Source organism: Dermochelys coriacea, chromosome 3, assembly GCF_009764565.3.
Source record: "Dermochelys coriacea isolate rDerCor1 chromosome 3, rDerCor1.pri.v4, whole genome shotgun sequence".
In the NCBI taxonomy this organism is placed as follows: Eukaryota; Metazoa; Chordata; order Testudines; family Dermochelyidae; genus Dermochelys; species Dermochelys coriacea.
The window spans coordinates 101811457-101825505 of NC_050070.1; the positions used below are offsets into that span (position 1 = coordinate 101811457).

Sequence of the window (14049 nt, forward strand, 5' to 3'; positions counted from 1 at the left end):
TTATTTTTCTTTTGAAAAGAAAAATTCTTGTCTTTTCTTGTGGTGATGGAGAAAGAATGTGTCAGACATCCTTAAGTTTCAGGGTAGGCTAGCTCAAGGGGGCAAGATATGTAGACTCCAATCATTTCTCTGGCTGATTTAGTGGAAGGCTTTGAATCCACATCTCTTACCTCCAAGGTGAGTGCCTTAATCACCAGGCTATCGAGTTATTCTTGCTATTTGGCTCAATTGACTTTTAAGAATTTATACAAAGTTGACCAGCTCCAACAGGAGTGAGAGTGATCAATTAACTGCAGAATGACCTATATCCTGGTTGTTAGAGTGCTGGCCTGGAAGAGGGAAGATCTGAGTTCAAGTCTCTGCCCTGGAGTGGGGCTTCAAACCCCCATCTCTCATAGCCCAGGCAAGTATGTTAACCATTGAGCTAAACCTTATAAAAAGGGCTGAAAGACAAACTTTGCTGACCTTGAAAAACTTTTCTCCAGCAGAAACTATCAGGTCAAATTCATGAATAGCTTCTGGTTAACTGAAACTGCATTTTCAGCAAACAAACTTAGAAAAATTTCTGCCCAGCTCTAATTGTGAACATTAAGGAGCATCTGTTTAGCTCTTTACACTGAAAAAGCACTGTATAGATATTCCATGTTTTTTTTTAATTCTCATTTCTAATTGCTCAGGTTTACGAAACCCCCAGTTTTGTTGTTTTCTTTGGATGGCTTCAGAGCAGAGTATTTGCACACATGGGGTGGACTTCTTCCTGTTGTTAGCAAATTACGTGAGTAGATTCTCTGTCTAGGCAATAACATGGCACTTAATTAGAAAAATCTAAGCTGTCCATTGTCTTAAGAGTACAAGGAGAACTCTTTTAAACACTTCACCAGGAACTGGCCAAGTATTCTTTGGGCTCTCAGTGAGAGATTGAAAATGGTTGAGCAGCCCTTTCTGTGGTTGAGCAGTGCTAATTTTGCAATGAATTTACATTGTTGTGAAAAATAAACTAGTTAATGTAATGTTTTGACTCCATACCAATTCTAAAGTATCATTCAGCCTGCAGAGTGACTTGTATTTAGGTGGGGAGGTGACAAAATAATGGAAAGAGGGGTAGAAAGCATTTCAATATTTTGAAAAGGAAAGCAAGGTGGAGAAAATATGAGAAATGACTAATAAAATGTAAGACCCGATGCATGGAGTAGGAAAGTGATGACATTTGAGGGAGGAGTTTCATTTTGTTAAATGAATGAGTGACCAGAACTGGCTGTAGTCTTGAAGCATTTTTCCACAGGTTTTGGGGTGTTTTACAGAATATGAACTGTTTTTTGTTTTTTAAAAAAAGCCCAAAGTTTTTTATCCTTTAACTATAAGGATAGTTTAAACATAAGGCATACAGCCAAACTCTTGGCCACTTGTAAAAATCCCATGGTACTTCTTGCCTGAGTAGCAATGTCAGGCTTGCTGTGCTGTCCAAATTACAATCTGGAGTAACTATAGTCTGTTTACCTAAAAATAACAATGAAAACATTCTCTCCTTTTATATATTAAAAATGTATACACTTGGATTGAGATGGAAATAGGAGATAGACTTGTTGAAAGTCTCTGGGTAAGGATAAAAGGGGTAAAAACAAATGATGGCATGGTGGGGGTCTGCTACAGACCACCTAACCAGGAAGTAGAGGTGAATGAGGCCTTTTTTTTTTTAACCAGCTAACAAAATCATCTGAAGCATAGGTGATGAGGGACTTCAGCTACCCAGACATCTATTGGGGAAAATAACACTGCAGGGCACAGATTAGCCAATAAATTCTTGGAATGTATTGGAGACAATTATTTTTATTTCAGAAGATGGAGACTGCTACCAGGGGGAGGCTGTTCTAGATCTGATTTTGACAAATAGGGAGGAACTGGTTGAGAATTTGAAAGTGGAAGGGAGCTTGGGTGAAAGTGATCATGAAATGGTAGAGTTCATGATTCTAAGGAATGGTAGGAGGGAGAACATCAAAACAAAAACAATGGATTTCAAAAAAAGAAAAGGAGTACCCGTGGCACCTTAGAGACTAACAAATTTATTAGAGCATAAGCTTTCGTGAGCTACAGCTCACTTCATCAGATGCATTTGGTGGAAAAAAAATGGATTTCAAGAAGGCAGACTTTAGCAAACTCAGGGAGTTGGTAGGTAAGATCCCATGGGAAGCAAGTCTAAGGGGAAAAACAATAGAAGACAGTTGAGTTTTTCAAAGACATTATTAAGGGCACAAAAGCAAACTATCCCACTGTGTAGGAAGGGAGGAAGTAAGGCAAGAAACACCCTGTCTTAAGCAGGAGATCTTCAATGATCTAAAAATCAAAAAAGAATCCTACAAAAAGTGGAAACTACTATGTCAAATTACAAAGGATGAATATAAACAAATAACTCAAGTATGTACGGACAAAATTAGAAAGGTCAAGGCATGAAACGAGGGATGGGTCCAGTTCTGTTCAATATCTTCATCAATGATTAAGATAATGGCATACAGAGTACACTTATGTTTGCGGACAATATCAAGCTGGGAGGGGTTGCAAGTCCTTTGGAGGATAGGATTAAAATTCAAAATGATCTGGACAAACTGGAGAAATGGTCTGAAGTAAATAGGATGAAATTCAATAAGGACAAATGCAAAGTACTCCACTTAAGAAGGAACAATCAGTTGCATGCATGCTAAATGGGAAATGACTACCTACGAAGGAGTACTGCGGAAAGGGATCTGGGGGTCATAGTGATCACAAGCTAAATATGAGTCAACAGTGTAATGCTGTTGCAAAAAAGGCGAACATCATTCTGAGATGTATTAACAAGAGTGTTGTAAGCAAGACACGAGAAGTAATTCTTCCACTCCACTCCATGCTGATAGCCTCAACTGGAGTATTGTGTCCAGTTCTGGGCGCCATGTTTCAGAAAGGATGTGGACAAATTGGAGAGAGTCCAGAGAAGAGCAACAAAAACGATCAAAGGTCTAAAAAACATGACCTATGAGGGAAGGTTGGAAAAAATAGTTTGTTTAGTCTGGAAAAGAGAAGACTGAGAGGGGATATAACCGTTTTCAAGTATGTAAAAGTTGTTACAAGGAGGAGGAAGAAAAATTGTTTTTCTTAACTTCTGAGGATAGGACAAAAAGCAATGGGCTTAAATTGCAGCAAGGAAGGTTTAGGTAGGACATTAGGAAAAACTTTCTAACTGTCAGGGTGGTTAAGCACTGGAATAAATTACCTAGGAGGTTGTGGAATCGTTATCATTTGGAGATTTTTTGAAAGAGCAGGTTGGACGAACACCTGTCAGGAATGGTCTAGATAATTAGTCCTGTCATGAGTGCAGGGGACTGGACTAGATGACCTCTCAAGGTGCCTTTCAGTTCTATGATATTCATCACAACTAGAGCTGACCGGAGGATGACAATTCCGTATCACAGCAACTTTCAAGGTTTTGAAATTTTCTTTTCATTTTGTACTGAACCAAATCAAAATTTTTCAAACACTTTAATGAAATAGAATTATGTCAAAGTCCATTTTTTTTTTAAATTGAAAGCTGAGCCTTTTTTAAGGTCCAGAGGTTTTTTTAGCTGTCAATGCATGGGGGCACAAGGAGGATAGGATATGACGCAAGGAGCCTTAGCCTCTCCTTTGTGCCTTGCACAGGGGACAGCCACAGTATGGATAGGGAATGCAAGCCCTGTGCTAGCCTGGAGCCAGCAGTAGCACTATCTTACCCAAAGTGAAGTTGGGGTACACAGGCCTCACCTCTGCACTGACTAGAAGAGCTGGGCCAGCATGAGAGAGGAAATACATGATGGACCCTTTCAAAGTTTGGTGCTCCTGATGTAGTGTGCACAACCGTGGGCCCTTGGAGGAATTCTGGGAGAGAATTCTGGGAGAGAATCAGCTACTGCTGTTGCAGCACAATGACGCCGCCTCCTCCCCATAATTTTGTCAAAGGTTTGAAGCCTGATGAAAGCCATAGATGTTAATAGAAAGAATCCTACTGATTTAAGTGGCCTTTGTTTTGTTACAAACTACAGGCCAAAATTCTGAAATGGTAGGTGCTGTATGTAAGTTATTGTCATTTAATATTGTAAATCAATGTGTTGCTAACTTATTTTCATAGCACACTGAATAAATTAATAGTACTATATTATACTAATTAATAGTTCTGACCTGGCAAATAGTTACACACAGGAGTAACTCTGCAGGTCAGTAGTACTACTGGAACTACTCATGCATATGTATTTGCAGGACCGGGGCCCATGGATATAAACTTCCCGTTCATTCCACTTAACAGTTAAGATTTAAGAAGCCAAATTGAGATGATTAGAAGCCCCCATAGAACAATGTCTCTGTAGCATTCATTATTAGACATGGAAAAAAAAATAAAAATTTACTTTTTTTTAACTAAGATTTTATTAAAATATGTATAATTACAAACATAAAACTCAGTTTTTGCTCATGAAGATAAGAGGGTGCAATTTCTTGAACCAATATCAGTCTTGCACTGGGACATAAATAACAATTCATCAGCACTAGCCATTCTAGGGTCCTGATCCTGCAAACCCTTATGCATGTGCCTAACTTTACAGTGTATAGTGCCGCTGAAGTTAGTGGGACTACTCATGTCATAAAATTAAGCATGTGGATAAGTGTTTGCGAGATGAGGGCCTAAATTCCCTGTTGGACATCCAGCGACTTATGACATATTATAGGAAGAAACAGTGAAAGATATCTGTTACTAGTAGAATACTTAAAAAAACAATTAATAAATTGCTTGACAATTGATGGGAACTTGTCAGACTCACTTCATTTGTAGGTCACATTCATTTATAATACTAGTTAAATGATGTGGGGAAAGGAAATCACAATAAAAAACCCACCAAAATTTATCAGATAAATTAACTAAGCAAAACAATAACTATAGTTTCTTTCCATAATCTATACCCCCTGGTGGAAGGCTGCCATCATCCTGATCCTCCACCTTTAAGGTGCCAGGGGTAAGGAGCTGGCATTCAGAAGTCTTCCAGGAGTGTGTATTACAACCTGGCCCAGAATCCCTGGATGGTCACCAGTTTGTTGTGAGTGGACACAAATGCTAGGTCCATGTGTTACTAAGCCAACTAGGTCTGGGCTGAGTCTAGTCATTGTTCCTAGCTCTGGTCTCTAGGGCATACACCCAGGCTCTAATCTTTTTTCTGATCCCTTCCTTAGGACATGGGACTACTGCCTCAGACTTCCCCGACCTCCTAGTTGCTTGTACACACTTCCTCAGAATTCCACCTAGCTATGGACGCTGTGGCTTCTAGTTTAACCACCACAGGACAACATGGCAGGAAAGCAAGGAAGACAGGCTTAGTAAAGGAATTTCTTAACCACAGTCACTGTACTCTTTAACAGTTCTAAAGTGACAGAACTTTGCAAATTAATAAATCTGATATTTCTATGAGTCCGAAGTCTTGTCTGCATTTCAGGCTAGGCAGATTTCCTCTGCTTCCAGCAGTCTTCTTGCATGTGGTGATAGATGGCCCTATTCACAGAGAAGCCCTCTTTTATAGAGTCTTGCTCCCTCTTTGGCCATGTGCTCCACTGGTATGCTTATCCCTTCTCCCCTCTGGGCTCTTGTGTAGAGAGTCCATTGTTCCTTGGCAATGGGCTGGTAATTGAAAGACAGCCAACGGCCCTAGATTGTTGTCTTGATGGCTTCTTAGAGATCATATCTTTCCTGGGCAGGGTAGATTAGTAGAATACATTGCAATAAGCTTGTTTTGAGCAAGGTTAGACATGAGTTCAGCATTTAACAAAAAATGGATGTCCTAATCCAAAATGGAGGTGACAAATTGGAGTTCACATTTTGACCCAGATATATCCCACTCTGTCATATGTACATTTTGGTTTGGGAAAAGGGGGTTGCAGATTTCTTTTGACTCTTCAATACAACATTTTCAAACAAATCCTCTTTTTGTCTTCAACTTTATCTGGCTTTGAAATATGGGAAGTGAACCAAGTAGAATAGAAGACAGAGTAAAAAGTCCCTCAAGATTTATTTTTTTCAGGCTTTAGAAAAATAGCATCTGGAGAGACAGCTAGGACAAGAAGTTTAGAAATGCTTGAAGGGGTGACTATGTCCCAGAGCACCAGAAGGTTAGAGAGGATGGCTTTTATTATACTCTTAAAAAGGGAATTTTATGAATTTTAGGAGAGGATTTGGCCTGTTCTTATTTTATCTACATTTGTTTTTCTCCAGTTAGTGCCTAGTCCAAAGTCCATTGAAAGCAACATAATACTTTTTCCAGTGGATTCAATGTGTCTTAGATCAGGTTCAGTTGATGTAGCAAAAACACATGTTGGATATAAAGATTTCTTGAACTCTGTCAACATCTATACCAGAGGTGAAAAGTAAGCTGGTACGGTGTACCGGCAAGAACCTGTGTGCCGTACTGGGGTGGATCGACTTCCCCAAGAGCAATTTAAAGGCCCTACGGCTCCCAGCAGCGGCTGGAGCCCCCGGCCCTTTAAATTGCTGCCAGAGCCCTGCTGCCGGAGCCCTGGGGTAGCAGCGGCGGGGCTGGGGCGGCGATTAAAGGGCCCAGGGTGGTAGTGGCAGCCAGAGCCTTGCCGCTGGAGTCCTGGTGAAGTGGCGGCAGGGCTCCAGGGATAATTTAAAGGGCCCAGGGCTCCTGCCGCCGCTACCACACAGGGCCCTTTAAACCGCTGCCAGAGTCCCCAGCTGCCGCTGTTACCTCGGGGAGGGGGAAGGAGGCACTTGCCCGTACAGGGTGGGCCAGGGCTGGCTCTGACCTCCCCCAACCCCACCCCTTCCACCCGAGGCCCTGCTCCTTCCAGGGGCCAGAGCCAGGCCCAGCCCTGCCCTGTACGCTGGAGGGGAGGGATAGGATACAGAAGGACCTAGACAAATTGGAAGATTGGGCCAAAAGAAATCTAATGAGGTTCAATAAGGATAAGTGCAGGGTCCTGCACTTAGGATGGAAGAATCCAATGCACCGCTACAGACTAGGGACCGAATGGCTCGGCAGCAGTTCTGCGGAAAAGGACCTAGGGGTGACAGTGGACGAGAAGCTGGATATGAGTCAGCAGTGTGCCCTTGTTGCCAAGAAGGCCAATGGCATTTTGGGATGTATAAGTAGGGGCATAGCGAGCAGATCGAGGGACGTGATCGTTCCCCTCTATTCGACACTGGTGAGGCCTCATCTGGAGTACTGTGTCCAGTTTTGGGCCCCACACTACAAGAAGGATGTGGATAAATTGGAAAGAGTACAGCGAAGGGCAACAAAAATGATTAGGGGTCTAGAGCACATGACTTATGAGGAGAGGCTGAGGGAGCTGGGATTGTTTAGTCTGCAGAAGAGAAGAATGAGGGGGGATTTGATAGCTGCTTTCAACTACCTGAAAGGGGGTTTCAAAGAGGATGGCTCTAGACTGTTCTCAATGGTAGCAGATGACAGAACGAGGAGTAATGGTCTCAAGTTGCAATGGGGGAGGTTTAGATTGGATATTAGGAAAAACTTTTTCACTAAGAGGGTGGTGAAACACTGGAATGCGTTACCTAGGGAGGTGGTAGAATCTCCTTCCTTAGAGGTTTTTAAGGTCAGGCTTGACAAAGCCCTGGCTAGGATGATTTAACTGGGACTTGGTCCTGCTTTGAGCAGGGGGTTGGACTAGATGACCTTCTGGGGTCCCTTCCAACCCTGATATTCTATGATTCTATGATTCTATGTACCGGTAAGTCCCAAGACTTACTTTCACCCCAATCTATACTATACTGAACATATGGGAGAGAATGATCAAAAGTGCATGCATAGATTACAGAGCAGAAAATCAATCTGATGAATCATTAACTTTACGCTTATCTATATCCTTTACACAAAACTTTTGGTCTGTGTGTGATTTTTTTTTATACTTTAGTGAGGGTTATTGTCCTTATTTTCAGAAGACGAGAACACCTATTTAGGTGCTTGTGTATAGACTTGGCACCTTGCTTTAGGAAGCCAAATTTGACAATTTTGGCCTAACATGAATGATTTTTCATTCTAATATATATTGTCAGTGATTATTATTTTTTTTAAGAGACCTGCAATTCTATGGCAAGAACATAAGCTTGAGCTTATGCCTAGAGAAAATGATGATAAACACTCCTTTTTATGGGGTGTGTATATAAACTGAAAGCAAAGTAAATAGCATTTTGTCAGATGACAGTTCAGAGAACTGGGACAAGACAGCATTTATAGCCCGCAGTTAAAAGCTACTTTGCTTCTGGGAACTCCCAGACTGAAATCATTACTAGTGCTCACTGTACAGCACTCTCACTAGCTGCCAGGTCTGTGTTCTAAACTGGAACAGCGTGACTTCTTTGATCTTTCTTATATACATCTGCACCAAGGTATTGTTTAAAAGGCCTGATTGTGTGACCACTGAAGTCAGTGGCCCCATAAGGAGTATCTAGAATGCATTTCTACCACTAGCTACTAAGTCAAATGTGACATGGTCATTTCTGACATGGGTATGAATTCTAGAATGTTGTAGAGTGCAACTCTACAGGTCTGATTTTTGAAACTGAATGTATACATAGTTGAGTCTTGTGAAATTTTTTCACTTTTTTGTAACTTTACATTTTTCCTCCCTAGAAAAATGTGGAACATACACTCCCAACATGAGACCAGTGTATCCAACAAAAACGTTCCCCAATCACTACACCATTGTCACAGTAAGAACTTCTGTGTTTTTCTCTCTAGAAGATGCATTGTTCTAAATTTAATCAATTCCAGGGGAAACGGGATTTGTGGATTATTAAATCCAACAAGAACAATACTTAAAATTTCCCACAGGACCATGAAAATGTAGATTCCATACTTATCTTTTCTTTTCATGCTAAGATCTGGCTTAATGTGTGACAATCACTATATAATGATGCCTGGTTAGATTAATTTATGCCTGGTTAGATTAACTTGATCCAGATAATTCATAAAAACTATCCAATACCAGGTGTAGCAATTCCTGTGGCATTATAAATTGGTATCCTTCTTCACTTTGTGCATTGGTATGAATCTGGTATAATTTGCTGAATCACAGTTTTGGCCAGTGGAGTAGAAGCAAGCTAGGTTCTTTTCTCATTCCTTTTCTTTGGGAAGATATGTGCCTTATGCCCTGCCCATGGAACAGAAAGTGTGACATTATATAGATATAGATGAGGTCTGAAATGGAACCAGCAATCTGAATATCTCATGAGTTTTGAAGATGTGAAGAGATCTAAGGCTGGCTGAGATTCAAATCTGGCTTAGAGGCAGCCCAAGGGTGGAAGGTGTCACAAACAACTGATCTCTAAGGTTTCTCCCATCTTGAATATATACAGGAGAAAATAAACCAATTTAAAAAAAAAAAAGCTTCCAAAACTGGATTGTGTCTTACTGCCTTCTATGGTATATCAGCTTGAGCTTGATGGTTAAAGAGTTTAGAACTCAAATTAAGACTGATGGAATCACAGCCTCACTGCCTTCTGCTCCTGACTCAACAGTGCTGTTGCCTCTTTGGGTGGCGTGGCAGTGGATGCTGTTATGTGCACAGTCTCTGGATCTCTACTTATTTTTTTAAAAAAAGTTGTTTAATGCCCCCCTCGCCCCAAGACACGCACTCCCAAATTTGAAGAGTTGGCCTGGTAGAGAGAATTTTGCTCTGCCTCTTGTAATGGGGTTTCCCCTAACCTGGCATCAGACCCTCCTCTGTCTCAGTTCTCCCACTCTTATGAAAGCTGGGGGACTAACTCTCCAGATAGTGTAAATAAAGCTCCCCACTGTCACTATTCCATTCCTTTTTCTGAGACGTGTTTATTCAATCACAAACACAGTTCAACATCAATCAAAATAGGTAAACCAGGCACACAGCAGGTATCCCCAGCCTGGCCTTTCACTTAGCTGGAGTAATAAGCACCCTTCTGGATCCTTTTCCTGTCACATGGTCTCCTCAGGAGCCTCCTTACTTTTGCCGCTTCCTATCAGGGAGCTACTTGTTGGTCTGTTATCTTATGGAAGGCATCTAGTCACAGGTGGGGATCCGCCCAACTTCTTCATGAAGGCCATCCCGTTCTGTGACAAACCCGCTGTGCTGCCCTTAAGATGTCAGAAAGGCTAAGTTTCAGACTAGCAGCTGTGTTAGTCTGTATTCGCAAAAAGAAAAGTAGTACTTGTGGCACCTTAGAGACTAACAAATTGATCTGAGCATAAGCTTTCATGAGCTACAGCTCACTTCATCGGATGCATTTGGTGGGAAAAAAAACCTGATTTGTGTCCATTTAGTCTTTTATGTAGACTGTCCAGTTTGACCAATGTACATGGCAGAGGGGCATTGCTGGCACATGATGGCATATATCACATTTGTAGATGCGCAGGTGAACGATAGTGTGGCAGATGTGATTAGGTCCTATGATGGTGTCCCCTGAATAGATATGTGGACAGAGTTGGCAATGGGATTTGTTGTAAGGATAGGTTCCTGGGTTAGTGGTTCTGTTGTGTGGTATGTGGTTGCCGGTGAGTATTTGCTTCAGGTTTTTGCCCCTCTGCCACGTACATTGATCAAACTGGACAGTTTCTATGTAAAAGAATGAATGGACACAAATCAGACGTCAAGAATTTTAACATTCAAAAACCAATTGGAGAACACTTCAATCTCTCCGGTCACTCGATTACAGACCTGAGTGGCTATCCTTCAACAAAAAAAACTTCAAAAACAGACTCCAGCGAGAGACTGCTGAATTGGAATTAATTTGCAAACTGGATGCAATTGACTTAGGCTTGAATAGAGACTGGGAGTGGATGAGTCATTACACAAAGTAAAACTATTTCCCCATGTTATTTCTCCCCCCCCCACCCCTATTGTTCCTCAGACATTCTTGTTAACTGCTGGAAATGGCCCACCTTGCTTGTCACCATGAAAGGTTTTCCTCCTTTTTCCCCCCCCCCCCCATGCTGCTGGTGATGGCTCATCTTAAAAGTGATCACTCTCCTTACAGCGTGTATGATAAAACCCATTGTTTCATGTTCTCTGTGTGTGTATATAAATCTCCCCACTGTATTTTCCACCGAATGCATCCGATGAAGTGAGCTGTAGCTCACGAAAGCTTATGCTCAAATAAATTTGTGGGTCTCTAATGTGCCACAAGTACTCCTTTTCTTTTTGAGAAAAGCTAAGGTTATTCCATCCATTTAGGCTCTGTTTTGCCTAAATATCTCTAAAAGAGCATAAGCGAAAACTATAGCAAGTAGGCTGTAAATTCAGCCTGAAGAGGTCAAGCCAAATTCAGACCTTGTGTAAGTCAATAGACTTACATCCACTTACACAAAGTCTGAAAAACGCTGGGTTACTTTTGAGAAGTGTCAATCTGTATTTGATCTTTGTAGCAGTGAAATGTGACACTGTTGTGACATGTACATAAGGATTTATATAAAAAGGATTTTCTTTTTTATACAATGGCACAATCTTCATTGTAGGGGCTGTATCCAGAATCCCATGGTATAATTGATAACAAGATCTACGACCCCCATAGAAATGCTTTCTTCTCACTTAAAAATGCAGAGAAGTTTAATCCACAGTGGTACCAAGGACAGCCTGTAAGTATTAATAACTAATATACTGCTATGAGACACACGAGAGTGGTTATGTTTAGTCATTTCTCAGGAAAATGGTGATACTGAGAAACAATGTTACAGAGAGCATTTCCAAAGCAGCCAAGAAGCTGTCACTCAGCATAACTACATGATTACATTGTTGCAGCTGTAAAATGGATTTTGAAATAGCTTACATGTAAACTGCAATAACGAAAAAATTAGGTGGCAGGATTTTTAATGATCTTATTTATATTATCCCCATTTAGAACATTTTCATTATTTATTTTCAGCCTCCTCTCCAGCCCCACGCCAAAAAGTTTAATTCTGCAGAATGGTTCTAGTCCAAGGTCCCGGAAGATGCTAATTGGGAAAGGCATCTTGGTACAGTCCCAACTCCTTGGATACCCAGAGCTCAAAGTCATCTAACCCTCTCCACACTCCAGCTGCAGTGACCCAAAGATTCCTACCCCCTCTCTTTTCTACCTGGGAAATAATGCCTTAGAAAGAACTAAAAGTTTGTGTGTTTGTGGGTTGTTGTTTTTTTTTTTTTTGCCTTTCTTTTTTCCATTTCTCTGGCTTTTTAGGTCTCTCACTCTCCATCCTCTGTCTCTTGCCATTTATTCCTCTCCTCCAGCCTATGGTACTCATCTTCCCTTCATTAGGTCTCCTACTTATCCTCTCCTAACTTAGTTTCAGCTTCCTCTTTTCCCCCAACTTGCCATATTATTGCCAACCTGACCATTTAAAAATTATGTTAGGTCTCAAAAAAATCATGATCTTGGCTTAAAAATCATGAGGTTTTTCAAAAAATACATTTTTGGTTCTTATTTGCCTTTTGGATTTTGAACCTTTAGGCTATTCTCAAGTCACCTTTTCAAGCTTTTCTCCACAACCATGAGTGCTAGAACTTGTTTTTTAAAATGAAAGTGGAAATTCTCATGAAATAACAGGACTCTAGGAGCTGGGACTTTATGACAAACACTAAAGGCATGGCTACACTTGCAAGTTAGAGCGCATTAAAGCAGCCCCAGATGCCCTAACTCACCACCCGACCGCACTGGCAAGGCACTTAGAGCGCCTGGACTCTGCAGCTGGAGCGCTCCTGGTAATCCACCTGCACGAGAAACATAACGCTTGCTGCACCTTGGCTGAAACGAACACCCGAGCGTCAGTGTGAATGAGGTGTTGCATTGCTGCACTCTGATCGGCCTCTGGAAACATCCCATAATCCCCTTAAGTCAAGTGGCCACTCTTATTGTTTTGGAATTGGCTGCAGGAATGCAGATATGCCCTTTCAAAGCTCCGTTTCTGACAGCCGGCTGCTTATCTGCTCTGGGACAAAGCAACCATTAGTGTGGAATGTTGCTTGCTGCGAGTGTGTGAGAGAGAGGCAGGGGATGGAGGTCTGCTGCTGTCTGAACTTAAAAGATAGCATGCTGACACGCTCTCAGCCCCCACAAACTCACTCTCTCTCCCCCTACATACACACAACACATTCCCTGTCGCACTCCACCCCACCCCATCTGAAAAGCACGTTGCAGCCACTAACGTGCTGGGATAGTTACCACAATGCATTGCTCTCTGTGGCCGTTGGAAGAGTTGCACTGGCGTGGCCACATTAGCACTTGAATCTGACAGTGTGGACACACTGCAACGCTTTCCCTACTATGCTTTCCGAGGGTGGTTTAACTCACAGCACTCTACATCTGCAAGTGTAGCCAAGCCTTAAATAATTATATTTGTCCTCATCCCACAGATCTGGCTGACAGCTATGCATCAAGGTCTAAAAGCTGGTACATTCTTCTGGCCTGGATCAGATGTGAGAATTAATGGAACTTTTCCAGACTTGTATAGAACATACAATGGGTATGTAAAACGTTTGTTTGTTTGTTTGTTTGTTTGTTTGTTTGTTTTCTCTCCTTTGGTAGAGCAATAAATTAGGGGAGAGGTAGTCAATTATTTTTTGTCAAAGTCCAAATGTCTTGGTCATGGTCTAGACTCCAGAGAAAATAATACAAAAATAACGATAATGATAATAAGTAAAAACAAAGATTTTTTCCAGTCCTGTTCAAAAGCATCTGATGGTCTGGATTTGGCTCGTGGTCTGCCCATCTGACCTTGAATTAGGGGTGTGTGTGAGATAGAGAAAATGATATGTAGGCTTTGTTCTGCTTCCTTTTCTGGTTTGGATCAGCTTTCACAAAATGGATGATAGACAGAAGATAAATATCTTCCTGTTTACTAATATAGTCCTGCTGTGATGGTGCTGCCTGTGGGAACCAGCTGAGGTCATTCCATCAGGGTGAACTTCAAACAAACACCAAATGCTGGTGGATATTCCAATACTTAGATTTACCAAGCCAGCACAAAACAGCTTCTATAGTACCTCACTGGTTACTCAGAAGTCCAAATAATGCAGTTC

At 41.5% G+C, this 14049-nt stretch overlaps 1 protein-coding gene across 2 annotated transcripts in view; it reads left to right on the plus strand.

Annotated features, from left to right (window-relative positions):
- Window positions 1-14049, plus strand: part of ENPP1 (ectonucleotide pyrophosphatase/phosphodiesterase 1) — a 76499-nt gene that overhangs the window by 31415 nt on the left and 31035 nt on the right. For both annotated transcript variants that reach the window (XM_038394986.2, XM_038394985.2), the window contains exons 6-9: window positions 678-775; window positions 8655-8734; window positions 11511-11630; window positions 13384-13493. In XM_038394986.2, coding sequence (XP_038250914.1) covers window positions 678-775; window positions 8655-8734; window positions 11511-11630; window positions 13384-13493 — 408 coding nt within the window. The remainder of the gene's footprint in view (window positions 1-677; window positions 776-8654; window positions 8735-11510; window positions 11631-13383; window positions 13494-14049) is intronic.